General features: G+C 32.9%; 2 protein-coding genes and 1 pseudogene across 2 annotated transcripts; 2 read left to right on the top strand and 1 right to left on the bottom strand.

The window, feature by feature from the left end:
- The first annotated feature begins 3847 nt into the window (after nt 1-3847).
- LOC118043668 (transcription factor bHLH30) lies at nt 3848-5549 on the top strand. The gene is made up of 2 exons (XM_035051705.2): nt 3848-4290; nt 4868-5549. Exons 1-2 carry the CDS (start codon nt 3982-3984, stop codon nt 5363-5365), a joined length of 807 nt encoding a protein of 268 aa, XP_034907596.1. The 5' UTR covers nt 3848-3981; the 3' UTR covers nt 5366-5549.
- Nucleotides 5550-9343: 3794 nt separating this feature from the next.
- LOC118043672 (ABC transporter G family member 10) lies at nt 9344-11176 on the bottom strand. The gene has a single exon (XM_035051711.1). The coding sequence runs from the start codon at nt 11174-11176 to the stop codon at nt 9344-9346; it is 1833 nt and encodes a 610-aa protein (XP_034907602.1).
- Nucleotides 11177-12860: 1684 nt separating this feature from the next.
- On the top strand, nt 12861-20480 carry LOC118043673 (uncharacterized; annotated as a pseudogene).
- The last annotated feature ends 5607 nt before the right edge of the window (nt 20481-26087 follow it).

Raw genomic sequence — 26087 nt, forward strand, 5'->3', positions numbered from 1 at the left:
AAGTAAAATGCCTACAAATAATAAATTGCAGAAGTCAGGAGTTCAACATTAGAAACAAAACAAAATAAGAATGTGAGATACACCCACCCCGCTCCCCGAAGATGTCACTCTTGTACTCCTGTTCCAGTGTAGTGGCAAACGTGAAAGGCGAACCAAGAGCAACTGACCATCCTAAAGCAACAATATCTGCGATCTACCATCAATATCCTGTAAATGCAGTAAACAATAACTCCTAACAGTCGTAGAAATGAGATCAACACCAATGCACGCAATAAAACTTCAGTGTTTTTGACGCCTGCATGCCTTTGTGAGAGAGAGAAAGAGAGGGGGAGAGATTACGTGGTGGACAGAAAAACCTGAATTAATTCCAGCACCATTGATCTCTTTGCCTTGAACATAGAGTCTTCTAACAGATGGAACCATTCCCTTGGGACAAACAGCAATTACGCTAATATTCTTTGGGAAGTCAAGTCCAATCGACTTCAAATGCCCAAGAAGAAATCCATGGGAAATCCCAAAGTATGATGTTCGGCTTCATGCAGGAAAATACTTTCTCATAATTGTCTGCCTGCTGTACAAGATAAGATCATTAGAAACGTTGAAAGGAAAAGACAGAGAGAAAGTGATGATAGACGGGCATTCATCAACTTAAAAAAACAAAAAGAAGCATAATTATTAGGTAACTCGTAATTAAGATGCTCTTCTCTAAGCTTATTTTTTTTGTTACTATAGATCAGCAATCTGAAAAAAATATAAAGCAAAATGGCGTTTAATTGCCTATGAAGGAAGTCATACTCTTGACTCTAATTCATTTCTTTTTTTTTTCTTTTTTTTTTTATTTACATAGGTGTCCGGGCCAGCTTGCGCGCACCACAACTAATTTCACGGCTCACTGAACATCCTACAAACCTAGTGAGCATGTAAGGTACCGCGGGGATGACATGACGTGCACAGTAAGATTTGAAACCTTGATGCAGAGGAAGGAACAAATCTCCTTCCACCACTAAACCAAGACCTCAATTGCCTCTAATTCATTTCTCTTACTAATACAGGTGAAGACCAACCACCCCGATCAACAGAAAACAAACTAAAAGAACAAAATACCTCATCATGGCTAATTATTTGACTACTTGACATTAATTCAAAGAGAAATGAAGTGAAATACCTCGTCATGGCCAGCAAAAGAGATCTTCTCCTTCTTGAAGATGGACGTCTCTTGACAAGCCCGTGGGAGGTTTTTTTTTGGGAGGTAAATACAGCGCGTTCTGGTAGTCAAACTTGCTTTTCCATCGTGTCATTAATATGTTATCGCGTGCCACGTAACAATGTAGGATAAGCAATTTATTTTTAGTGGTTATTGTTTTCTCTCTCCTCCTTCAAAAAGTTAACGACAATTAATATTATTTTTTTAGCTCTTTTTTTTTCCGTCGTCTAACATTAGTTTTTTTTTTAAAGATTGGTAATATAATTTTTTTTTTAACTTTTTTTGTATTGAATTATCCTGATGTTATTATCTCAGACACATATTTTGCAAGTTAATTTAGATTAACTCACCTTTTATTATCCAAATTTTTAATAAAATAAAATAAAATTACACCTAATAAAAATTAACACTTATAAATAAATATGTTTTTTTTATTTGAGTCGTGACACAAGAAGTTTAAGTCTGGCGTGTTCGCCAAACCCAGACGCTTGAGCTTAAAATGGTTGTTAGACTCAATGCTCTTATGTCTTGAATGGTTGCTAGACCCATAACAATTGAGGGTCTGATAGTTTTGCCAGACCCAATGCGCTAAAGTGGCAGATAAGAAGCAATGAATGAAAAGAAAAGGAAAGTCAAAGAAACATCTTGCAAAAAATAAAAATAAAAAATAAAAGTGAAACTACTATTACAATCCATATTAAAAGGTTTCTTGATCTACAATAATTTTCTAGCATGGTTGCTAAACCCAAGTGCTGGTCTGACAGATCTAGGAACGCAACATGCTTGGGTTTGCCAATAATACTAGACTCGTGCTTGAGTCTGGCAACCATACCAAACTTAACCATGGTTGTCAGACTCAAGTAGTTTGGGCTTAGCATGGTTGCCAGACCCAATGTGTTTTGGGTCTTGAATGATTGCTAGACCCATGGCACTTATGGGTCTGGTATTTTTGCTAGATCTAAGGCACTAAAATAGCAAAGAAAAAGCAATGAATGAGAAGAAAACAAAAGTTAAAGAAACATCTCGTGAAAAGATAAGATGAAAAATTAAAAATGAAATTACTATTACAAACCATAGTAAAAAGTCTCTTGATCTACAATAATATTTTTCTCACACCATTTAACTTTTGTTATAATGTTATTATAATTATAGTAAAGAGAAAATAAATCTCACTTTATTAATGAAGGGAATGTGACTAAATTGAAGATAGAAAATGTTTTTGTCTATGAACAATATTAAATTCTCTATTTAATTTCAATTAATTTACTTTTCTTATTTATTGATGTTTGTTAACTATATTTATTAAATAAAAAAAAAAAGCATTTTGAGTTTCAAAGATGTTTACGTGGAATCAATTTTTAGACAATCTTTATAAATCTATTTCATTTTAAAGGAATCATTATAATTCATCATATTTTTTTAATTATTAAATTAAAAATATTGAATTAGACCCTTACTAATTGGCATATGATATTTGATAAAATTATTGGATACCATTGGATAACCCGTGTGAGATCCCATTTCCAGTATCAACAAAAAAAAAATAAAGATACAGATAAAAATAAAAAAAATAAAATAAAATGAAAAGAAAAGAAATGTATAGATTTTTGCATGATTGTTGGAGTTTATTTTTTTGGATTCTAGCATGGTAAAAAAGAATCGATAAAATAGTGCATACATTATTTAGAAAAATAGTATAATATAGAGAGTCATAAATACATTTACGATTCACGAGTCGCCTATGTCATATGAGAGTCTCTTAAATTTTAAAATTATTAGACACAAGATTCAATAAAAAAAAGAGAATAGAGAAAATAAAAGAAAAAAAAAACTTCAAAGACATACCAAAACTTTGATGATAACATTATTAGTATCGTTGAAAAGATCTCAACGAGACAAATCCAGCAATATAAGATCAGCAACAGTTACCGAAGTGGGCCACATGAGCGGTCCAAAAGCAAATGAGCCTTAACATCTTTGAATGACTCATATGGCTCGTTGTATTCACCTTTTATGACTTTCATTGATATTATTAGATTCGTCTTATCAAGATCTTTTCAACGATAGTTTCGGTGTGCCTCTAATTTTTTTTTCTTTGTTTTTTTTTTCTCTCCTCTCTCCTTTTTTTTGTAACTTGTGAAGAAATAAAAGAGAGAAAAATGTAAAAAAAAAAAAATGAGGCTCCGAAAATGCATCAAAGTCTTAATAATGCATAATTAGAATGGTAAAAAAGATCTTAAATAAAACAAATCTATCAAAAACAAAAAAAAATCATAAATAGTAAATATAATAGATCATATAAGTCGTCAAAAAATATGGGGCTCACTTACCTTTGTGCCACTTGTGCGGCTCACTCTAGTTATTATTTGTGATCAAATTTTTTTCTTCCTCTTTTATTAAATCCTATATCTAATAATTTTACAATTTAAAAGAGTCTGTTTTTTTTTCTTCTAGATATTTATTTGCAGCACATTATTTTATCAAAACAATTTTTAACTATGATATAATCCCCCCCAAAAAAAAAAGTTTAATTGTTGTGTGGATTTGTGCCTGGAAAAAAAAAAATTACGGTCCGACCACCTGTTCAAATGTCTCCACCTGTACTCCCACCCACCCTTTTCTTGCCTCTCCTTTAAACAACAAAGCAAAGCAACGACCACATTCTAAAGACCAAACTTTTGTCTTCTCTGTTTCAATGGGAGGTGCACTTATTGGTATTATCAACAGGCAATTACATCAACACCCTTCCCTAGTTTGTTAGTGTTCCTATACTGGCTATGGAACCTTGTTCTTGGAACTCAGCAAGGGTGCAAGCCTCTGCATGTGAGGGAATGAGTGATGTGTTTTTGGTGAATTCTGGGTTACAAGCCGAAACAAGAAACGGGTCACGTTCAACTTCATCTTTGGTTTTGGATAATGAAAGAGGAGAGCTTGTGGAGGCTACCGTGAGAATGGAGAAGAAAGGAGTGTCGGCTGAGAAAAGCATTGCTGCTTTAAGGAATCACAGTGAGGCTGAGAGGAAGCGTAGAGCGAGGATTAATGCACATCTTGACACACTTAGGAGCCTAGTACCTGGTACCAGCAAGGTATTTCCTGTTTTTGTTTTGGTAATGTTAAAGTTTGAGTTGAATTGAATCATAGTTCTTAGAGCCTCTTTTTTTTCTTTTCTTTAATCAATTCTGTTTCTTAAAGCTTGAGAACAAAACTTAGCGAACGATTAGGTAATGTACTTGAAAGTGGTTATTATTTACTGTAATAACACGAGTTGCTTAATTTTATTTTTTGCAAGGTCTGTCTGTGCTGGTAACTTTTGAATTTGTGAATTTCTTCAAGAATCTTGTATTACAATTCAAGTTCAATGTCAGGGAGATTTGTTGTGCTGCTTTTTTCGGTGAATTTACTTGAGTTGTTTATATAAGAATGATTAGTTATCAATTAGTTCTTGGCAGTTCTATCACCCAAAACTCATATATTACCTGCTATGATTTTCTGGTAACTTTTCTCATTACTTCTTGATTGAAATTGATCATAAATCAATGTTATCCATGGAGTACTTGATAAATAAATCTTGTAAGAGCTGGATTGTTATGATCTTGTTAAGATTCCAGCTTATGGGCTTGTTGAGATGGGTTGCTGAATTACTAATCAATTAGAATCCCTCAGATGGACAAGGCATCATTGCTTGCTGAAGTTATAAGCCACCTGAAGGAGCTGGAGATCCAGGCAGCAGGAGCTGGTGAGGGCCTTCTCTTGCCACTGGATATTGATGAAGTGAGAGTAGAACAGGAAGAGGATGGTTTGTGCAGTGCCCCTTGTTTAATCAGGGCATCTATATGTTGCGATTACAAGCCTGAAATCTTGTCTGGTTTAAGACAAGCACTCGATGCTCTCCATCTGATGATAACGAGGGCAGAGATTGCGACTTTGGAGGGCAGGATGATGAACGTTCTTGTGGTGAGCAGCGGCGAGGAAGGGCTCGGTGGTGATAGCAAAGTACGCCAGTTCCTCGCCGGCTCCGTCCACAAGGCCTTTAGATCCGTACTTGACAAATTCTCTGCCTCGCAGGAATTCTCATTAAAACCCACGCTTTCGAATAAGAGGAGAAGGGTTGCTTTGTTGCAGCCGTTCTCATCATCTTCTTCTGGGGATCTCTGCAGTTGATTCCTTGCATGTTTGGCTTGTTCTGTATGAAAACAAGAATCGTAGATTTACACGCGTCTCATCTCTGCATCACAGATAGATGGCTGGATGCGCTACACTTGTTGTAATGAAAATTATTGATAGCATAGTGTAGTAATTATAATGTTTATTATCTCAATATAATTTCTTTGTGAAGTTATTTCAATTACATCTTCGACAGAGGTTTTTCAAGGAGTATATTTTCGCAGTTTAGTAGTGGTTATTTTTTAAATAATTTTTTGTGTTAAAATATATATTAATAATATTTTTTATTTTTTTAAAAATTATTTTTGACATCAATACATTAAAACGATTTAAAATATATCAACTGTATTAAATTTTAATAAAAAAAATTGAATTTTTTAGGTATGCGGTTTGTACCGCGTTCCTAAATGGTATTAAAAAATTCAAAAAAAGTTTTTTGCTAAAATTTAATATGATTTGTATGTTTTGAAGTTTTGATTAATATTCAAAATAATTTTTAAAAAATAAAAAATTTATTAATATATATTTTAATATAAAAAATTATTTAAAAAACAACTGTTATCATATTTTTCTGCCTCAGTACTTCAGCAGAGTTATTTTGTCGGCACTGAACATTTACATTTGCTGTCAGGTCTCTCTGTTTTTTTTTTTTTTATGCTTGGCATTGCAGAGCTCCACTGGTCATATGCTCCATGTGAGTAAACATACATGTTATCAATCTCACAGTCTTCAATAAATGAAAAATGATTGACAGAAAGTGTATTTCTTTTGGGGAAATAGAAGGAAAAAGAGAGTTAAAATGACTTTAGAAGCTGCAGATGTCATAAAAGTAACAGCAGAAGGTGTATTCAAACAAGTTATACCTAGATTTGAGTGTCTGGTATCATAAGAAGGTTTGATCTTGTGAATGAACCCCTTGAAATCCTGTAGATGTAAGTGTATTGTTTAATCTAAATTGACCTACTTTTATGTTCTCAAATTGGATTACTGGTGTCGAACGCCGGCCTTTTGAAGAAACTTGGATCTGCAAAATAATAGAAGAATGCGTTTCCAAGTAAAGCATCCAGTTCAAGTTAATTTGAACCGATGAAATATGAACTGAATTGCGGTTTTATGCCAAATAAACCGAAAAAATGGAGAGCCAAGATATGAACTCAATTCTTTTTTTTTTTTTTTTATTAACTGAGTTGGTGGCAATTGATGCATGTAATTTTTCTGGGTTTATTTTTTTTAGGTTGTTTTGTTTTCATCACCTTTATTGCATGTCTGTAAAGTTAATTTTGATCGACTTGATTTTTTTTATTAATTTTACTTTTTAATAATAATTATTTGAGAATTAAAATTTTTATATTTTTTTAACTTTTTAAAGAGATTATTATAATTTCATAATTAAAGTCTGAATTTCACATTAAAATTAATGAAAATCAATTCAATATATTATTATTTTAATACATATTTTTTAAAAAATTAATGATAGTCAATAAATCATTATTTTAGCATGTACAATTTACATCAAAACTTATTTCAAAATCAAATTATTTTTTTATTATAAAACATGTTAGCAATTTATTTGCTTCTTTTTTTCAAGTTTTTTTTTTTTAAAAAAAGTCAATCCAACTCGCGGCACGGATGTAGTCTCTAACTAAATTCTCTACTGATCGGAAAGATCAGAGTCGACCAGCAACCACCCTTCCATAAGAACAAAAGATCAATTTTACTAGTAGAAAAAGATGACAGAACATATTTTTCTTGCTGATAGAACAAAGCAAGCACAGGGCATCGGATTAGAACATGATCATTCGAGACATTACAACTTCTACGAGGCAAAGAGAGACAACTAACCTTAAACTCCATGGCCATATGTTAAGACGACAATTAACAATGAATAGGTACAAAACTAGAGAATATTCACGATGATAAGAGTGAATATATACGTCAAAGATGAACCACAATCACAACTATAGTTTTGAAACATGATCTGGCTTGATAAGTCAATTCAGAATTGATCAATTTAAAATAAAACTGAATCAGATTGAAAAAAAAAACAGATAAAAAAAAATATAATGTGACCCGGTTGATCCGGTAAGACTTAGTCAAGACTTGGTTTATTAACTTTTATTTTTTTACTAAAATAATATTATTTTAATTTATTTTTTTTAAAAAAATTTACCCGACCATTCCAACAAACCAGTCATAACCCAAAACTCAAACATTAAACCTTAAACCGAAGCAGGATTTAAAACTATGAAGACAGCTGTGATATATAGCACTCCTGCTCAATACTCATCTCACTACCGTAGGCTCTGTCTCCATACACAGCACTCATGTCAGATTCCCATGCGGGATGATACGAGGCATTGTCTGCAATCACGCATTCTTATTCGCCGTATTCAGATAAGAATTAAGCGACGGATATGTCACCCCTCACTCTTTAATTGCTATTTAAATTTTATTTTTTAATTTCATTTTCTAACTTTTTATTAATTAAAATTTTATTAACTTTTTAAATTACAAGTTAAAAAATTTAATCGAGTTGACTTATATTATTCTTTTAATGATCTCTTCTTCCACTTAAATTTTTATGATTCAATTTTTTTATAAAATTATCTCAATTTTATTTATTAAATAACAAGTTTTACATGTTCAATCAGCTTTGTTCAAAGTAATATATTCTTTTTAATTTTTTTATTTTTGTCTAATTCTTTATCATATTATCAAATTCATCAAAATTTAACTTAATTATTACTTTTTAAAAACATAACAGTTTCTTGAATATTTTTTTTTAAATTAAAATAAAATGTGGTCTAGCTCACATATCTTGCAAGTTACCAATCTAATATTTGCTAAATATTAACCTCGTAGAAGGTATCCTAAGTTTCAATATGATATGACTATGATTAGAGTCCATTCAAATATGTGTAGGTATCAAACGTGGAGTGTTCACTGGACACCCATTTTATGTATCAATAATTGTGAGTCTATTATAACTAAGCAATGAAACATGAAAAATATTTTTTTTCTATGTTTTAAAAATATTTTTTTTTAATTTTTTTATTTTTTATTTTCTTTAAATTAATATATTTTTAGTGTTTTCAAATCATTTTGATATGTTAATGTTAATTTTTTTTTTGCATGTTTTAAATAATTTTAATGTGCTAATCTCAAAAAAAAATTTAAAAAAAATAAAAAAAATATCATTTTGATGCATTTCAGCATGAAAAACACTTTGAAAAACAACTGTAACCACACTTCTAAACATGCACGAAGGGTGTGTCGGATGCGTTCCCAAAAAAATTATTATTTTTGCTTAAAATGATTTTTTTTATATGTTTTCAGATCATTTTGATGTATTAATATCACAAATAATTTTTTTAAAATAAAAAAAAATTATTTTAATATATTTTTAAACAAAAAAATTTTATACCACCAACAATATTATAATCCATGTTAAATCATTTGATCTTGATATCAGAGCTATGTTAATTACCAAGGAGAACTTATAGCTAAGGGTGTCAATTGAGCACCCTCTACCAAGAAAAAAACCTTCAAAGGATATTATATTATTATTAAGAATTAAGATTTTTGAAGGTAGATGCATCAAAATAATCCTACAAAAAGCAAAGAATCATGTCAACTGATCACCTATAAGATTATTTGCTGCAATCACCTAGTATGTTAGCAGAAACGGAGCTATAAATGTGTGCTATGTAGATGCTCGAGGGAAAAGATGAACGAAGAAACACCCCTGTTTGAATTCTAAGGTTGAAGCCCCTTGGAAGCTGGGTTACTCGTGTTGAGCCAAGAACTGAAGTTGATGTATATATTTCTTGAATGATTGCTAAAAATTATTTTAACCTGGTTCTGAATGATTTCTATAATTAAGAGAATCAAAAGAAAGAACAGCTTCTCCAGAAAATCCTCTTGCAATATCAATGATTCTTGAATGAGCTTTCTTATTTGATTGCTGAAAATATTCTACATTCTTGTTCTGTATGATCTGCACAGCAGAATTAGAAAGCAAAGAAGTCTGTATCCAAGAATGAAACCTGACATTACTGCTAAATTACTCCATTTATATGATTCTTCCACACCTTGTTGCTTCAGAAACTCCTCCCCGTACAGATAGCAGGCTCCTTCTATACTCTTCAAGCACTTCCTCTTACCCTCCTCTCCTCCATATTCATTTATCATAAAACACTCAAAAGGGTACTTAAACAGGCTCAAATAATGCATGAAGATCCAATACTTGGGCATGTCGTCCTTCGCTATGAAATACCCAGAGAAAAGGAAAAACGACCCCACGAGGCCAGCAATCAGAGAGGTCCCCATGATGAAATTTGGCACAAGAGCACTAAAACATGCAACAAATGAATTCGACATCAAAACGACCATCCATACCACCAATAAAAAGTAGAGAAACCCATCCATTGTTCTTCTCAATCCAACCAGCCAGTATACAGGGGTGCTGTAGAGCAGTGCGACAACTAGAAGGAACGGGAGGAAAACTAGAGTGTTTGAGACAACATAAGAAGAAACTCTATAAGCTCCTTTTGAGGTTTCTCTCTTTAGAATTCTTCTTTCTTGCAAGAAAATGGGTAAGCCTTCTGTTGTGGATGACAACAAGAAGGCGAGGCTGTAGGCAAAGAACCCAATTTGACTCTGAAGTTTATGTCTCTTTGAATCGTTCATTGCATTCATGAATAAAGTTCCAAGAACAATCCCACCAAGCACTGCTTGTAGTATTCTTGCTGCAAAGAGCTGGTTGGTTCTGCAAATGATATGGGAGAATCTCTGACCCAGAATTAAAACCTCCTTGAATCGACCATTGGCGTAACTAGTTTCTTCAATATTGCTGTATCGGTTAGGATTTCCTCTGGCAAGCTCTTCATCTTGTGCTGCATCGCTATTTTCTGTTTCTCTTGCTTCACTATCTTCCATGGCCAGGGACTCTGTCATCTCGATAGCGAACTCAAGCACATTAACGTGCCTAGGAATGAATTTACCAGCAAATGTAAGCCGCTGTTCGAGGAGATCCAAGGAACCATGATGGTGAACAGTTCCATTTGATAACAACAGAATCTTATCAAACAGCTCAAGAATGCGGAAACCAGGTTGATGGATGGTCAACACGATTGTTTTACCTTGCTTTATAGCCATAGATTTGAGCAAGAGAATTAAATGAAGAGCTGATGCTGAATCCAATCCAGATGTTGGTTCATCAATTAGAAGAACACCCGGATCATGAACAAGATCTACGCCTACAGAAACTCTACGTTTCTCACCACCTGAAATGCCTCGGTTTGATTCACTGCCAATTCTCACATTGGCAACGTGCTCCAATCCAAGTTGCTTCAATAGTTCTTGAACTATAGCTGCAGCTGTATGGAAACTGCCTGGCAACCTGAGGCGAGCACTGTACATGAGCGTTTCTTTGACTGTTAGAAGTGGGAAAAAAGCTTCATCTTGTGCTACGTACCCCGATAACCTCCGAAAGCATCTGGCATTCATCGGCCGCCCATTTACAAGAACTTCACCAGAAACTCTGCTAGGTGGAATTACACCAGCAAGAATCTCCAACAGTGTGCTCTTTCCTGCCCCGCTTGGACCAGCGATTGCCATTATCTCCCCAGGTCGTGCTTCACAATTCACTTTCCTCAAAATGTACGCGTTATCATCCTCCGTTTTCTTCCAGAGAAGCCAGTTTAATTCATCGATTTGACCGCATAGCTTGTAAGAAAGGTTCTTTGTCTCGATGATATATCGAGTTCTCAAACTACCAGAGTTGGGAGCTATTCTTGGTAGTTCCATGGAGCTTTAGTAGACAAAAAAAGAAGAAGAGAAAAGACTGAGAAATCAACGTAAAAAGAAAAGGAGAGCAGGGAAGATGAGCTAACACACCAAACAGGATCTAGTTCGTACAAGGTAGTGCATAAGCTATAGTTTGCATGCTTGATTACAGGCCTAACTCAGTTGTTCTTATATAAAATTTCACAAAAACATTTGGCCTTGGAGGATGAGGTGGTCTGTAACGACATTTATCAGTTTCAAGAAGTTACGTAAGGAATTGCCTTTCAGGTGACGTCTCCGTTGACCAGGTGTGGGGTTGGTCTTTTCGAGGCTTCGAGCATGTCATCCATGTGACTTTGGTGAATTTTCAGTTACAATCTTTTTATGATATTTATTTTTAATGAGTGTTTGAAGTGATGTAGTTTTTATTTATAGATGCAGTGTAAAAATTGTGTTTTACTTAAAAAAAAAATAATATTAAATTGATATATATTAAGATGGTTTTGATAGATTTAATGTGCTGATTTAAAAAAAAATATAAAAATTAACTTTTTAAATGAAAAATACTTTCATATTATAATATAAATATATTTAAAAAAATTATAAATAATATCTGTGACTCGATTTATATATCCTGTAAATTATAAATATCATTTATGATTCTCTAAACTATATTACTCTCACAAACTTTGGGGCTTGAATTTTTGTCCCCGCATCAATCTTTTTCCTTGGTTCATAATAGTAGTGTATTAATAGCTCCTTGGTTTCTTAATAAATGTTTAGATAGTATTTAGAATTGTGGGTAATTAATTTTGTAAAGTGTTTTTTTAATTTAAAAATATATTAAAGTATTATTTTATATTTTTTAAAATTTATTTTTGATATTAATATATTCAAACAATTTAAAAATATTAAAATATTAATTTAAAATAAAAAAATGATTTTTTTCAAAAAAATTCAAGGTTATTATTAACAATATTCCCCAACTACTTTCTTGCTGTTTTTGGCATCTATAACGCATTAATGAAAGACGGTATTTTTAAAACTAATAGAAAATGATAATGTTCTTTATTTTTAATATTAAGATTGTTTAATACATTACAAATATATTCTTATAAGTGTCGATTTTAAGGTTTGAATTTAGAAAATCAAACAAGAAAGAAAGAAAAATATCCTAGTTCCCTCTTTGAATTTATATAGTACTCTTTTATTTCAAAGAGATTATTATTTCTGTTTTTTCATATACATTAAGAATGTCATGAATTTATAAATCATATCATAAATTATTAGTTATTTGGAGAGCTATATTCTACTCTCTCGTAAAAATATGTGAACGTGAAAGTTTTCATTAAGGATCCATATTTTATAAAAACATTTTTTTTTTATTTTTAATTTTATTCCATGTTTTTTAAAAATATTTTTTAATTTATTTTTTTTTAATCTTTTTTTGATATTTTATATCATTTTATACATTGATAAAAAATATTTTTTAAAAAAAAAATAATTTATTTTATTTTAAATTAATATTTTTTTATGTTTTTAGATAATTTAATATATTGATATTAAAAATAATTTTTTAAAAAATAAAAAATATTATTTTAATATATTTATATAAAAAATATTTTAAAAGTTGTCACGGAAATAGCTAAAAACACTTTCATATCAATCGTTCTGGATGGGCCACCTTTAGAACCTAGAAAAGGCAATGTTGACTGTGAGTATGAAGCATTGGACCCAGTACAAAAGGGAAAGAATAAGTAATTGTGGTTATACTGTATTTTTTTTAATTTTTTAAATTATTTTAATATGTTAATGTTAAAAATAAATTTTAAAATATAAAAAAATATATTATTTTAATATATTTTCAAGTTAATAATATTTTAAAAATCAATTTTTTTATCGTATTTTCAAATAGTTATAAAAAAAACTAAGGTATTTTTTTTTATGGTAAAAGTTGTTTGACACTATCATAATTATGCTAGTAATGTCTATAGTTTAAAAATACTTAATTTATCCAATGATTTTAAGTTAATTTCAAATCTAAAAGAAGAAAATACCAGCATTATAGATGCATTTTTTGATAATATAAAATCTGTTAACTGAATAAATCTTGTAGTTTTGCTAGTTTTTCAACGTAAAATATCAAAGAAAGGACGATCCTGTTGCAGTCACATGTCTAATGTGAGGCTGCAGCTGAAGCTGAAGCTGCAACCATGTCAATGGTGAGGAGCGCAAGGCCTAATGCTTCTACAGTAGATGAAGCAAATCAAGTAGCTAGCGCGTGGAAATTGGCTTCAGGCAATCGAACACCATCATCTACAGTACTCCGGGAATTCCATGACAAGAGAGACATTCTAGATATTGGATGCTCTGTAGGTGACCACATGATTTCTGGCCTGGTAAGTTTCCTTCTGCGCATGTCGCCGTAAGTTCGATCTTCAATTTTAACGAGATCACTCTAACAGTCATGTACATGTGAGCAATGGAGCTAAGATGCTCCCAAGTTGTTTGCTGAAACTTGCTCGTTTTTTCGTATGTGGATCCCAGCTTGCAGGAGCTGGAGCTGTCACGTTTCTTTCTTTCTGTAGCTCAAGAAAGAATCCTAGCTACTAAACGGATGCATATATGCTAAGGCGGAAGACACAGGCTTTCCATCCCAATCATTTGATCTTGTTTCCATTTCAGGTGTGGTATGTGCTCTTCTGTAAAGCAGTATGCTTCTCAAAGCTCTGGAAATGCAATGAATGTTTTGAGTGAACACGTACGATACCTTTTCTTCAGTGGCCATCCATGCATTCCCAGTATTCAAAAGCTGTACATGGTAGACTGGAGTATAATTAGCCTCGGAAGAAAGCAAATAAAGCTGTTGAAATTTGACAATTGGATCTCAAGGACGTGACGTGATATTAAAGAACTTGAGAACTGTGTAATTGGTCTCGAGTCAGAGTGTATATCTCTTATAAGAGTTTAAGACAGTCGGAATTTTATTTATTTACCTGAATACATAAAATACACTTTTCAAGAATAAAGTTTTCTCGAATCCTAAAAAAAAAGTTTGACATTTGGGAATTTATTAGAGAATTTCTAATGAAGAAGCTAAATGAAAAGCCAAAAATAAAAAAACTAATATTTTAGCTTTTCTTTATACATTCCAAGGGGAAGCCAAACAAAATGTTAAAATACATTTTCTTTCCCACAAATGTTATTCATACATATCTTTTCAAAGAGCCAAAACCAACAAAGTGGGGCCACTAAAAAAATAAATCAATTAAATATAGCCATGTGAAAAAGAAAATAACATCAAACTTATTAAAAAAATAATAAAACACTTGTTTCTTCCACTTCAATATAAATAGCTCTTCAAATGGTTTTTTTTTATTGGAATAAATATGGTAAAAAAAGTTATATTTATAATATTTAAAATGTAATTTTATCAATTTAACTTTTCAAAATAGCATTTTTGTATTGGAAATGATCTTAACAAAGGGCCCATGATTTTGTTTACGGTTCAAGCATTGATGAGGATTTGAACTCTAGAAACGCATTTGTGGATCAAGAAAGGAAAGCACTGGTTTATGACATGTTGCCTAATAACAAGATCACCCTCACAACAATTTGGTTTCCGTCATGTAGTTGAAAGCTCGTTTGATTTGTATTCGAAGTGCTTTTTGTGCGTACTATACGAAGATACTTATGCTTCCAGCTCCCTGAAATACATGCAGTTTCATGAATTTCCTGAAAGAGCAATTGTAAAAATGCTGAAGGAAGCATCCAGGCTACTTCGCCTCGGAGGCAAAATTGCTGTGTTAGATCAATCAGCAAGCATTCATGGCTATATAATTCACTCATTATAATTCTAAATAAAAATATTTTTTAAAAAATTAAATATATTTATATTTTTCTAAATAAAAAACATAAAAAATTTAAAAAACAATTACAATCATTATTCCAAACATCAATGTTTTCTGCTCTTTGCAGCAAAGTCAAAGATGCTTCAGGTATGTTTCCAATGCCACCATAGCATACTGTAGATTTATCTGTGTAATGGTGCTGTGTGTTATGGATATATCAATCATCAAATCACAAACTTGAGAAAATCTCTTGGAGTCATTCAAGAGATCTACAAAAGCCGAGGCTATTGGAGCTTAAGATTCTGTTTATTATTATAAGATGAATTATTTTTCAAGTATTTTTTATTTGAAAATATATTTAAATAATATTTTTTATTTTTTTAAAATTTATTTTTAACATCAATATATTAAAATAATTTAAAATATAAAAAAAATTAATTTTAAATAAAAAACAAATAAAATCTAACTGAGATTCTTGGTTCGAGACTTTAAAATATAGCTATGTTAAATACTCGGTAAAAAAGGCTTTATCGCCTTTATAATTCTACCCGACTCGAATCTGAATTAATCAAAGCCTTTTCGAAAACCGGATGCTCTTAGAAAATAAAAACAGCAGGTTCCATTGTCAAGCCAGTTAGGTTGGATATTCCTATTGGACAAACTGATGCTTCCTTAGAAATCAGGCAACTACTACACCAAACTCCCATGTTGACCCCATCATGACCGTCCAATATTTAACCACATCCCTCGATCTGACCTAAAATTTAATGGTGCAGATACATTAAAGGTTACCCAATCTAACGGTGCAGATTACTTGCACTAGCAACTTATTCCCTCTGTCATTGTACAAGCAAGGGAAAACCCAGAGACAAGACAAATTCCCTCTTGAAACTCAATTTCCTTGTTTCTTAAACACCCCCTTGTATTATTTTTTCTTAAATTCCGGTGAAGCTCCGAACTTTATCCCAGTGAGCTCACATCTTCATTTAACTTATCCTTGTTTCTGTATCAAAATTTAATCTTTCTCTCGTGAGGTCATGGAGAAAGTAGAGAAGGCACCGAATGATATTGAGAGTGAAGAAACTGAAGCTATAGAGCTTATTCTCTTTCAAGTCTCTGAATGTTATGTTTATATGGTAACTTTCTCTCTCTATATGTGTATCTGTGTGCATGTGTTGTACTGTCTTTTGATTTATGTTTAGTTGTTTTTTCGTGTGATTTTGCAAATGGGTTTTTGAGATTTGTGGTAATTAATGATCTTTTGAGTTTTTTGTGTGTAACCAACCTTGAAAAGTTATTCCTTTTCCCAGAAACCTTGTCCTTAAAAGAAATTTAGATTTTCAGCTGTATGGATAGGAGAACAGAACTTAGTGGGAATTGGGATCTGGGTTATTCTCATTTTAGTGGGAAAATTTATTGTTGAGAAATGTCTTACAGATCAAGAATTGAAACGTCAGAACAAGTGGCAATCAGCAGCATTTTTCTTTTTTTGATGAGTTGCAAGAAAATACCTGTATCAGATATGATAAATTTATGTGAATTGTGTTTTAGAAGTTCTCAGTCGGGCATTTGGGGATTGCTTTACTGTTCTAAAAGAAACATCATTGATTAAAGGTCCTTGCTTTTTGTACTTGTGGACTGAGTATTGACGGTGTTAGTAATTGATAGGGAAAAATCTATGAAGAGACAATCTTGGCTGTCTTTATTAGTGATTTTCTGTTGTTCATATTCTGATAGTGGGAATTAACAGTGCCATTTGCAATTAAAGATGTGTAATAGAAATAGTGGTATTACCATGGCAGATATTATCGTGGTCAAATAAGAAGTGGTATCTAAAAGTCAGAAGCTGCAGATCTTGCACCTAGAAGTAATTACTGGCTGATACTTAAAGGAATGAGGCTGATTTAGAGAGATCTGGCTATAGAAAATTTTAATTTGTTGGAAAGAATTAAATGTTTCATGGGCATCTCAAAAACTTATATTTCTAGTTTGATAATATGTTTTTGGAACATGTCAACTAAGGGCCAAGGAAAGGGCTATTTTCTCCCCTTTCCAGTATACTGTCTTTGTTATTGACCGCCTTCCTTTCCCTGTTCTTTGCATTTTGTTTCTAACAGGGAGTTGATTATGGTTGGTTAAAATCCAAATATAGTCAAACTTCCTTAATTTGTTTGAATCTGAAAATTTACAATCATTTTGTTCCCTAAAGCACAGGTCCTATGACTTGGTCCTTCTGTTGGAAGTAAAAGACTCATAGTTCATATTGTCATGTTACTTTTATGTATTTGATACCTGTTTTTCCCATTGCTCTTTAATACATGTTTTAAAGTGCTGCCCTGGCATTAATTTCTTGAACATATCTGTTTTCTAGTCTTCATACCTATTGCAGATGTATGGAAGTTTACATGTTCAGATATCTATACAAGTCTAAGATGTTTGATATGATCTTTTAGACTTTTAATTGAACTCAAATTTCCAATATGTTAACATTTATGCTAACTTTCTGCTCTCGGCTGTTTATGTAGGAAGTCAGCTGCAAATCCATCAAAATTTGATCCTTTTTTTTTGTTTTGTTTACTTCATTCTTTGTTTTTTTAAACCACCCAGAGTATGGTATTATGTCATTGAGGCAAATGATTACACGCCACGTACAGATCAACTGCATCCTATAATTTGCCACTTATTTTCTTCATGATCTAAATCACACATAATGTAGTTTTTGCGGATCAAGCCAATTCAAACTAGATAACAGTTGCTAAGCTACTTTCATTTCTTTTTTCTGCAGATACCTCCTAGGAAAAGTGCTGCTTCTTACAGGTTTTTTCTCAACTTGTCTTTATGATGCCTGATATAGATATTGATCAGACATTTTATAAATGATGTCTTTCATACAATATTCATTTTATAAAAGTGCTATTTTCTTATTTTGAATTAAGCAGAAGTTAATTTATTCAATTTGTATTGTTGCTCAGATCCTCTTGTAGAAATTGTTTCCATCAACCTAATTAGGAGTTGAACTTTATTTGTCACGCGTGACCAAATTAGGATATACTTGCACGAAGAGTTTTTTAAAGAGGAATTGTTGACAAAATGAATTTTTTCCTTCTTTTGAGAAACAAAAGATATACAGAAGAACAACAAGGCATCTGAAATTACTAGAAAGATTTTACTATATGCATGGGAATTTTAGGTTTGGAAAATTATATTCAAGTAACAAGTTTGATTTCGAAAAGAAACTTAATATCTAAATTCACCTTCATAAACACAACCTGTTATAAAATCTAGTCACTTCATATCCTTCCTATGTGTTTTTCCTGCAATCAAATGTAACCAGTCAGACAATGCCATTGCTTAGTTGAATCTATGGACTATATCTGCTGCTTAAACTTGGTTTTACCTATTGTATGGATATTTATATCTCTTGAAGTGTATTCCAGGGCTGATGAATGGGATGTTAACAAATGGACCTGGGAAGGGAATTTGAAAGTCATTAGTAAGGGCGAAGAGTGCATTATCAGACTTGAAGATAAAACCACAGGTTAGATTATCTCTGAATCGCTACGATGCAGAAAATGGTATATAGTGTCTTTGTTTGATGAACTTTGCTGTGTCTCTTATGCTTTGATTTAATTTATATAGGTGAATTATATGCCCGGGCATTTTTGAGAAATGGGGATCTACATCCAGTGGAACCTGTACTTGATAGCAGCAGGTTAAGCCCATTTCTCACTGAATCTTAAGCATATCTTTGTTGCACCACTGATTATACTGATAAGAGTAATGAAATATGCCCTATATGCATTAAGTTAATTCATTCTGTTTAACCTGAGGTTGGTTCTTAGCTTCTAACTGAATTCCCATATAACTGTGTTTTGAGAGTATTTAAATGGACGTCTTTTCTTCTGCAGATATTTTGTTCTTCGAATAGAGGAAAATATTGGTGAGCTAACATGCCTGCCTTTTGGTTCAAGTTCTATATTTAACTGAAGATTCTACTTCTATACTATTGTTGTTATCTGTTTTTAAAAAAGAATCCCATGTGTGCAAACTCTATGAAACACTCTTTATGGTGATAAATTTGTTCTTCAAGGCTGGGATAAATATAACTTGATGTATTTATGTTCTATTCATATGGTGTCCTGAAAGAACCCAAAAACCTGCATTTAATGAGTTCTTATTCACTTATTCATGATTAAGCAAAAGATCTCCACATGCAGTCATGTGCTGATATTCATATTTTATGATATTGACCAACAGACTTTGATTCTTATGAAAATTGTTCTTAGGGAAGATTTAGAAAGGGAGGGTAGGTGAGAGGAAGGAGAGAGGGGGGGCATTCCTTGGACCAGATCATGTGTCAGCAGTTTCATGTTTCTTGAATATCTTCTATTCATATATATATATATATATATATTATTCTCCTTTCCTTTAGTCAGATTCATTTTCAATTTCTTTACTAAATTAGTTTTTTGGAATCATGCAGGTGGTCGCCTTCGGCATGCATTTATTGGCATAGGATTTAGAGAAAGAGCAGAAGCTTATGACTTCCAGGCAGCACTGCACGATCACATGAAGTATGTTAAAACCCATAAATGCATTATGTACCTTTTCAATACAAGGATCACACCCCACAGATTCTTTGTAATTTGAGCTGTTAATGCATTCAGTGTGTTCTCATATAGAGACAATATTCCCACTTGCGTAAAGTTGATTAATGGAGGCATTCTCTTATGTTGTCTGTTAAAGATATCTGGACAAGAAGAAAACTGCGGAAGAGATGGAGCAGCATTTTCAAACAACTTCCTCGGTGGATTACAGTTTAAAAGAAGGGGAAACTATTGTACTCCAAATAAAAAATGTAAGCTCGTTTGCATCCTCATATCCCAAATGTGTATAGATACGTTATGCATCCTAATGTCTCTAATGAAATTTACTCTTTCTGTAATGACAGAAACCTAGAGGTAGTGTGAAGTCCAAGATTTTTGAGCAGGGTCTGAACAATCTGTCATTGGAGGAGAACAGTGATCGAAAAGAACCCTTGCTTAGTATCAGACCTCCTCCACCTCCCCCAGCACCGCTTTCACCTGCTACAAGTGTACAGAATTCTCCATCAAACTTGCCACCAAAAATTACTCTTGAAGGAACTTCTACTGAAAAGTCCCCATGCTTGACAAAGGATGAAGCAGAACAACAGCATTTGCCTGACAATGAAACCTCACAAGATATACAAGATGATGATTTTGGAGATTTTCAGGCAGCTGGTTGATGTGGACTCCAAATTGACGTGCTTATAATAAAATTCCTCGATTTTATTCTTGTTTTTGTGGGATTGGTGTTTTCAAGGATTTAGATAGAGATCCAACTGAGTTTTTGGTTATAATGGTTTGTGAAATATGCTGTAAATATTACGGGAAGTGGAGTTACCTTACCGACCTCATTATGCTGCTAAGATTGATTTACCTTTCTCTCTGAAATGCAGCCTAATTATAGGAGGGCTAATGCGCGGTCAAGATCCGTAAAATTAACCCTCAAGCTCTGTTCATAATGGTACCAGCTAGAAAATGTTCTCACAATGTTTGGATCACTGCTCTCGGGGCTTAGAATCTATGGTGAGTGAGTTTATTTTTTATTTTTTAAAGGCATTATAAATGCAGATCACTGGTCTAAGATAACAAGGATTCAATCTCGGTATTTGCTAGTAGGTAAAAAATGGCCTTATTATGTTTTCTTCTTGAACTTTTTATTCTTTTGTAATTGAGCCCCCTCATAGCCTAATTGGATAGAATTGAGCCTGAAATTATTGGGAGGGGGGGGGGATACCAAATTAAAAGGCCATCTTAATTTTTTGTCCTGTTTTTACATTCCAATCCTTTATCTTTTAATTTGAAAAAATAAATAATATAGTTTGATTTTTCAAGTAATGGTCTTATTAAAAGGTTTTTCATGAATTAATTTTTTTTAACATTAATTTTTTCTTAATCCAGTTCATGACGTAGTTTGAGGAAGTATCCTAGTTGAAAAGTTTTGATCGTAAGTTTTTGTTGTCTCTCTCTTTACAAATGAACCTTCAAATTGGTTAAACCAATTGGTCAATGCCATCATTTAAAGCCCCGAACTGCAAATTTGTTCCACCAACCTGCGCAAAAGAATTGGACATTTACAGTATATATTCCAAAGATTTCTTGCTTGCAAGTTAAAACTATTAAAGCCTACTTTGTTGTTAGTTCAAGATTCCCAAAAGTTTCCCTGCTTATTTTTAAAGTATAATTTTATTTAATTAATAATATTAATATTTTTTTAAATCAGTTTTCATGTCAACTGCTATAATCATTTAAAATTAATTTAATTGACAAACTATTAAGTGGACTTTTCAATTAAGATTTTCATTGTTTTTGTTTCTTTTATTTGTTAATATTTAGTTGGGCTCGACAGAAGATTCTCTAACAGGCCGAACTGGATCCAAAGTACCAACTAACTCTATCTTGTTGGATTTCATTCATGGTCCACACAACCAAGTTGCAAGTTGCTAGCTATCATTATCATGGGGACCCACCAAACCAAGAAAGTTATTAAAAGCAATCCATTGTTCATGCTTTTTCAGAAATTAGTATTTTCTTCTTCTTTTTCCCCTTGCACGTTTCAATCAAGAAGCCGGTTCAATTTTCATGTCTAATCTTTAATTCTGTCCTTTTCCTCTTCTTTCTGTTTTCAAAATATAAAGAGATAAAAAAGAGTTTTGGGTCCACATAAAACTGTTGAAGTCTGAGCTCAAATGGAGTTTTATTTATTTAAGTGTTTCTATGGATGATCAAAGAGGTTTTGGCTTCTGATTCTGAAAAAAAAAAAAGGAAGAGAGAGAGAGACGGGGGGTTTAGGCTTCTGGGCATCACTAACTTGGCCTTTTACACCAAGTAAGTTCTCGCCATATCTTTAATTCTCAAAGTTTACAGTCTTTATTTTCTTCTGTTTGCTCTTTCTCGAAAGGGTTACTCAAAAACAGCTATTCTTCAAAAGGGTTTTCTTTTCTTTGATCATCAACTTTTATGAAGCTCTGCTTTTGTGTTGAAGTTTGGTTCTTTTCTCTCATACTTGTTTTTTGAGTTTGGTTTTTTAGGTGAGTATTATGCACTGATCTATTTTATTTTATTTTACTGCTATTTTTTTTTTTTATCGATGACCAGTTTTTTTAGGTAAGTCTACTACTTTTTTTCTAAGGGAAATTTGAACCCCACAAGAATAACTCTTAATTGATACTCCACGTTTTGAGCTATCTTCTTATGTCCAAGGAATTGCTTGAAGGGTTATAAATGAATTTCAAATTGATAGGCTTTTAGGCGTGTTAAGTGGTATAGATTTATATGGATAATGTTTATACAAGCGGGGTGCAAGAATTTAATATAATTTTTATGTCGGTCCAATACATTATTGATGTAAAGTTTTGATTTTGAGCTTAAATTAAACAAAAAATCTTTTAAATTATAGATGTAAAGTTTGCTTCTGCAGTTTTATTTTTTGTGCTGATGTTTGTTTCTGTAGTTGTTTTTATATTTCTTTCTTTTAATGCGTGAAAATTGAGGTTATCTGAAGAGTATAGTCAAAGCAAAAGAGCAGGGAGCTGATTTTGTTTTTCACTAACTGAATTTTTGTTTAAATTCCGGCAGAAAATAGAAGCTGAGAGGATTGCAATTATACTATCAAGATACAAACTGGAAGAAGTCTAACACCTGTTGCTGCGGGGCAAATTTGTGATCGCTATGGACCTGAAAGGGATAACATGGGTTGGTGATTTTTATCATAAGTTTGAAGCTAGGTTGTTGGAAGTGGAAGAAATTATGTGCGAGGTATCTCCTTTTACATAATTTGACCTGAAACTAATAACTTATAGCTCAAGGCCAGTCTAAGGGCTGTATCCCTAAACTGCCGAGATGAGACGGGTTGGCAGCTGGAAGCAAATGACCAGCAAGAACAGTGCAGTTTCTTCCAAAGTTACTATTGTACTGTTGTGTCTTTCTTATGAGATTGGCCTTTACCATTTTTTTTTATTTCTTGGAAAGAGATTGATGATGATATCTCCTTTGAACTCTAATATTTGATGTGTGTTTCCATTCCGGGTGTTACCTATTTATTGTCTCCATCCAGTTGTTGATGGCTTGGTTGATATGTCACTGGGAATTGAGTAATTGACTTGTCCAAAGCTAGTTATTTCCTCAGGCTACTTGTATTATTTGGGATTGAGGCTTGGTTATTGTTGTTGTTTTGGACAGGAAGCAGTTAAATATGTGGAAAATCAGATGCAGACTGTTAGTGGTAATGTGAGGAAATTCTATTCGGATGTCATGCAAGATTTGTGCTCTCCAGATTCAGAGGATCCTGCAAATGGGGCAGTCTCTAAGTTGCCTGTAGATTTGGGAGCTGATGTTGGGGTCCACCTGAAGCCAGATGATGGTGCGAAAGAAACATGTGAGAAGGCTGATGATTTGAGGCTGTTGACTGGGTATTCAAAGATGACTACTGATAATGGTCCTGACCGTCTCCCAGTACGTGAAAGGATATCTATTAGAAGAATTTCAAGGCAACATAGTAAAGGAAGTCTGTCCAATAAATCAAACCTGGACATGCATGGAAACTCTAATTGCAAGAATGTGTCTCCAAAAGAGACATCAGGGATCACCACTCCTTCGAGTAGACATCTGATTGGATACCCAACCATTTCTGAACTTTCTGATCAAAATCTGGAAGCATCTTGTGACTGGAATGCAAGACTTATAACTCCAGGGTCTGTTGAATTTACAGAGCATTTCTCCATAGAAAAAAGTAAAAAAGAGATTGAAAATGCAAGGGAGCACATGCTTGATATTTCATTCTATAAACCATCATTGGATATGGGTAATATAACTGAAACTGGCAGGCATGAAGGAACAGACAGGAGGCCTTCCAGTGTTATCCTATTAGAAGAATCAAATGGTGAGTTTTCTGCACCATTCTTTCTGATTATTTACTTTTTCCAATCCTTGTAGAATGTTATCTTTTGACTTCTTGTTGGCAGCTGCAGGTGTTTGTTTAAACAATGGGTTAATTTCTATGACACACTTTTCTGCAAATGGGAATATGCAGACTAACAAATTTGCATACGAGGAGGATTTTGTGTCTAATTCAGGTATGCTTCTGTTGCGTTTCTGCACTTAAAAATACATGCAGCAGATATAATGCAATCACTAAAAATACATGTAGCAGATATAATGACGTCAAAACAAAAGTCTCTCTCTCTCTCTCTCTCCCATTCAACCTGGAAATCTGTGCACTCTCTAGACTGCTAAATAGCATAAATTCATCATCTTTCTTTCTGGTATCTTGTTTCTGTAGCACAGATGTTGGTCTATTGTTCTTGCGTTATGGCTGTTCTGTTTTCAAGGAAGGATTGATCAGCTTAGCTGTTAGCAATTATTTAGGTTTTTTTCTGTTATTTTCTTGGTTGCTACAGTAAGAGGTGTAACGAACATAAATACTGCAACAAGGTTGCATAAATCTTCCTGCATCCACAGTTGATCATGTTCTTTTGTTTCCCATTGTAAGTAGTTTAAACATTGAAAAGAGTTGTATAAAACCCGATTCCAGTTATTATCCAGTGTCAATCATGACATAAAGTTTCTTTACATTATTTCACTTGAATTTTCAATCACAATGGATTGATTGATATAAACTTCGTTTTGGTTAATATAGTACCTCATTTTATGCGGTGCCCATGAGTGTTGTATGGTTGAGTATAATTTCCATGGATTATATCCATCTGACAATCTAAATTCTGTTATAGGTAGTATCTAACTCTCTTACCCGGACTGTGGCCAGTCATGTCCGCAGTCTCTGAAATTCAAGATCTTACATTTGAAAATAGATCAAAGGGATAAAACTTGTTTCCTTCCCACCCATTTTGTGTAAAATTCTTGTTTTCCTTGCTAAACCATTGAATTTTTGTGTCCTTAATGTCCAAAAGTTGTGAGTTTTAATTCTAGCTCATTAATGGTGGTTAGGTATCAAAACTTGGAATATTTGTTCCAAAAATTAATCCCATAGGCTAATAAGCCTCCATTGCTTGAGTTCAAATGGTAATGTCCTGGCTTGCAAGCACAAGGGCATGGGTTTTTAAATTTTGAGACAGCTTTTTTATGCAAACTGCTGGAGGATAGCATTTGTTTCTGTATGCTCACCCCTAGGATCACATTCTTGTGAAGCCTTGATGGATTAATGCCTTTATTTAATTTTCAGATTAATGGCTTTTATTCTTTATAAGTTTCAAGGATCTGTTTTTCGGTCATTTAGGATTTGAGCATTTTGTTCATTCGTATGATCAAGGTTTGCATGAAAATGCAAGTACTCTGTTTATTTTTGGTAAAAAGATGTGTGTATGTTTTGTTTTGCTTAAATATTTTAGAGGGACTGGTGGACCACTTATTAGGGTACTCAGATTGGCCTTAAATTTATGGCCTACTATGACTATCTTTGACTCACTTGTCTGATAAGGAATGGTGAGGTTAATGTTATTATAGAAACAGAGATGAGCGGGTTCTAGAGTGTAGACACCTGAACGTCATTGTATACTTCTGATTGTGTCCGGAAGGGTGTCTATTTCTTTTGGTTGGCTCTGTTTATTTCCGTTGAGATACTCATTTGTCCTGAATTGTCCTCGCTACAGTACAGCTTATGATTAAGATTAAAAATAGTTTGCGCCTGTCTTTGCTTTGTCTCTCTCTTTAATTAAATTTCTAACATTTAATGGAAAAAAAATGCAAAGAGAGAACAAAGTTCAATTATCATCACTATTTATGTGAATGTTAAGTCATCTCTGAAAGCATTGAATTCATTATGCACATGCCATGATGCCAGATAAAACTTGCAAATCTAAAATTTATGAAAAAACATGGAAAAAGTGCTCATGCATGCATCTCGGGGTTGGGGTGTTGGCCTAATAACAGCTTCTCAAGTCAATCCTGTATAGGCATCTATATTTTCCAAAGTCCATTTTCTCCATCAAATTCTCAATCTGTATATATGATTTATAAACACTGGTTTTTCCTATTGTCATG

Source organism: Populus alba, chromosome 13, assembly GCF_005239225.2.
Source record: "Populus alba chromosome 13, ASM523922v2, whole genome shotgun sequence".
Classification (NCBI taxonomy): Eukaryota; Viridiplantae; Streptophyta; class Magnoliopsida; order Malpighiales; family Salicaceae; genus Populus; species Populus alba.

What these genes read in the sequence shown, in the direction of transcription:
- LOC118043672 (XM_035051711.1), bottom strand. Translation starts at nt 11,176, where the DNA reads ATGGAACTACCAAGAATAGCTCCCAACTCTGGTAGTTTGAGAACTCGA.
- LOC118043668 (XM_035051705.2), top strand. Translation starts at nt 3,982, where the DNA reads ATGGAACCTTGTTCTTGGAACTCAGCAAGGGTGCAAGCCTCTGCATGT. An exon ending in TAGTACCTGGTACCAGCAAG is followed by an intron (nt 4,291 to 4,867) that starts GTATTTCCTGTT and finishes AGAATCCCTCAG; the next exon opens with ATGGACAAGGCATCATTGCT.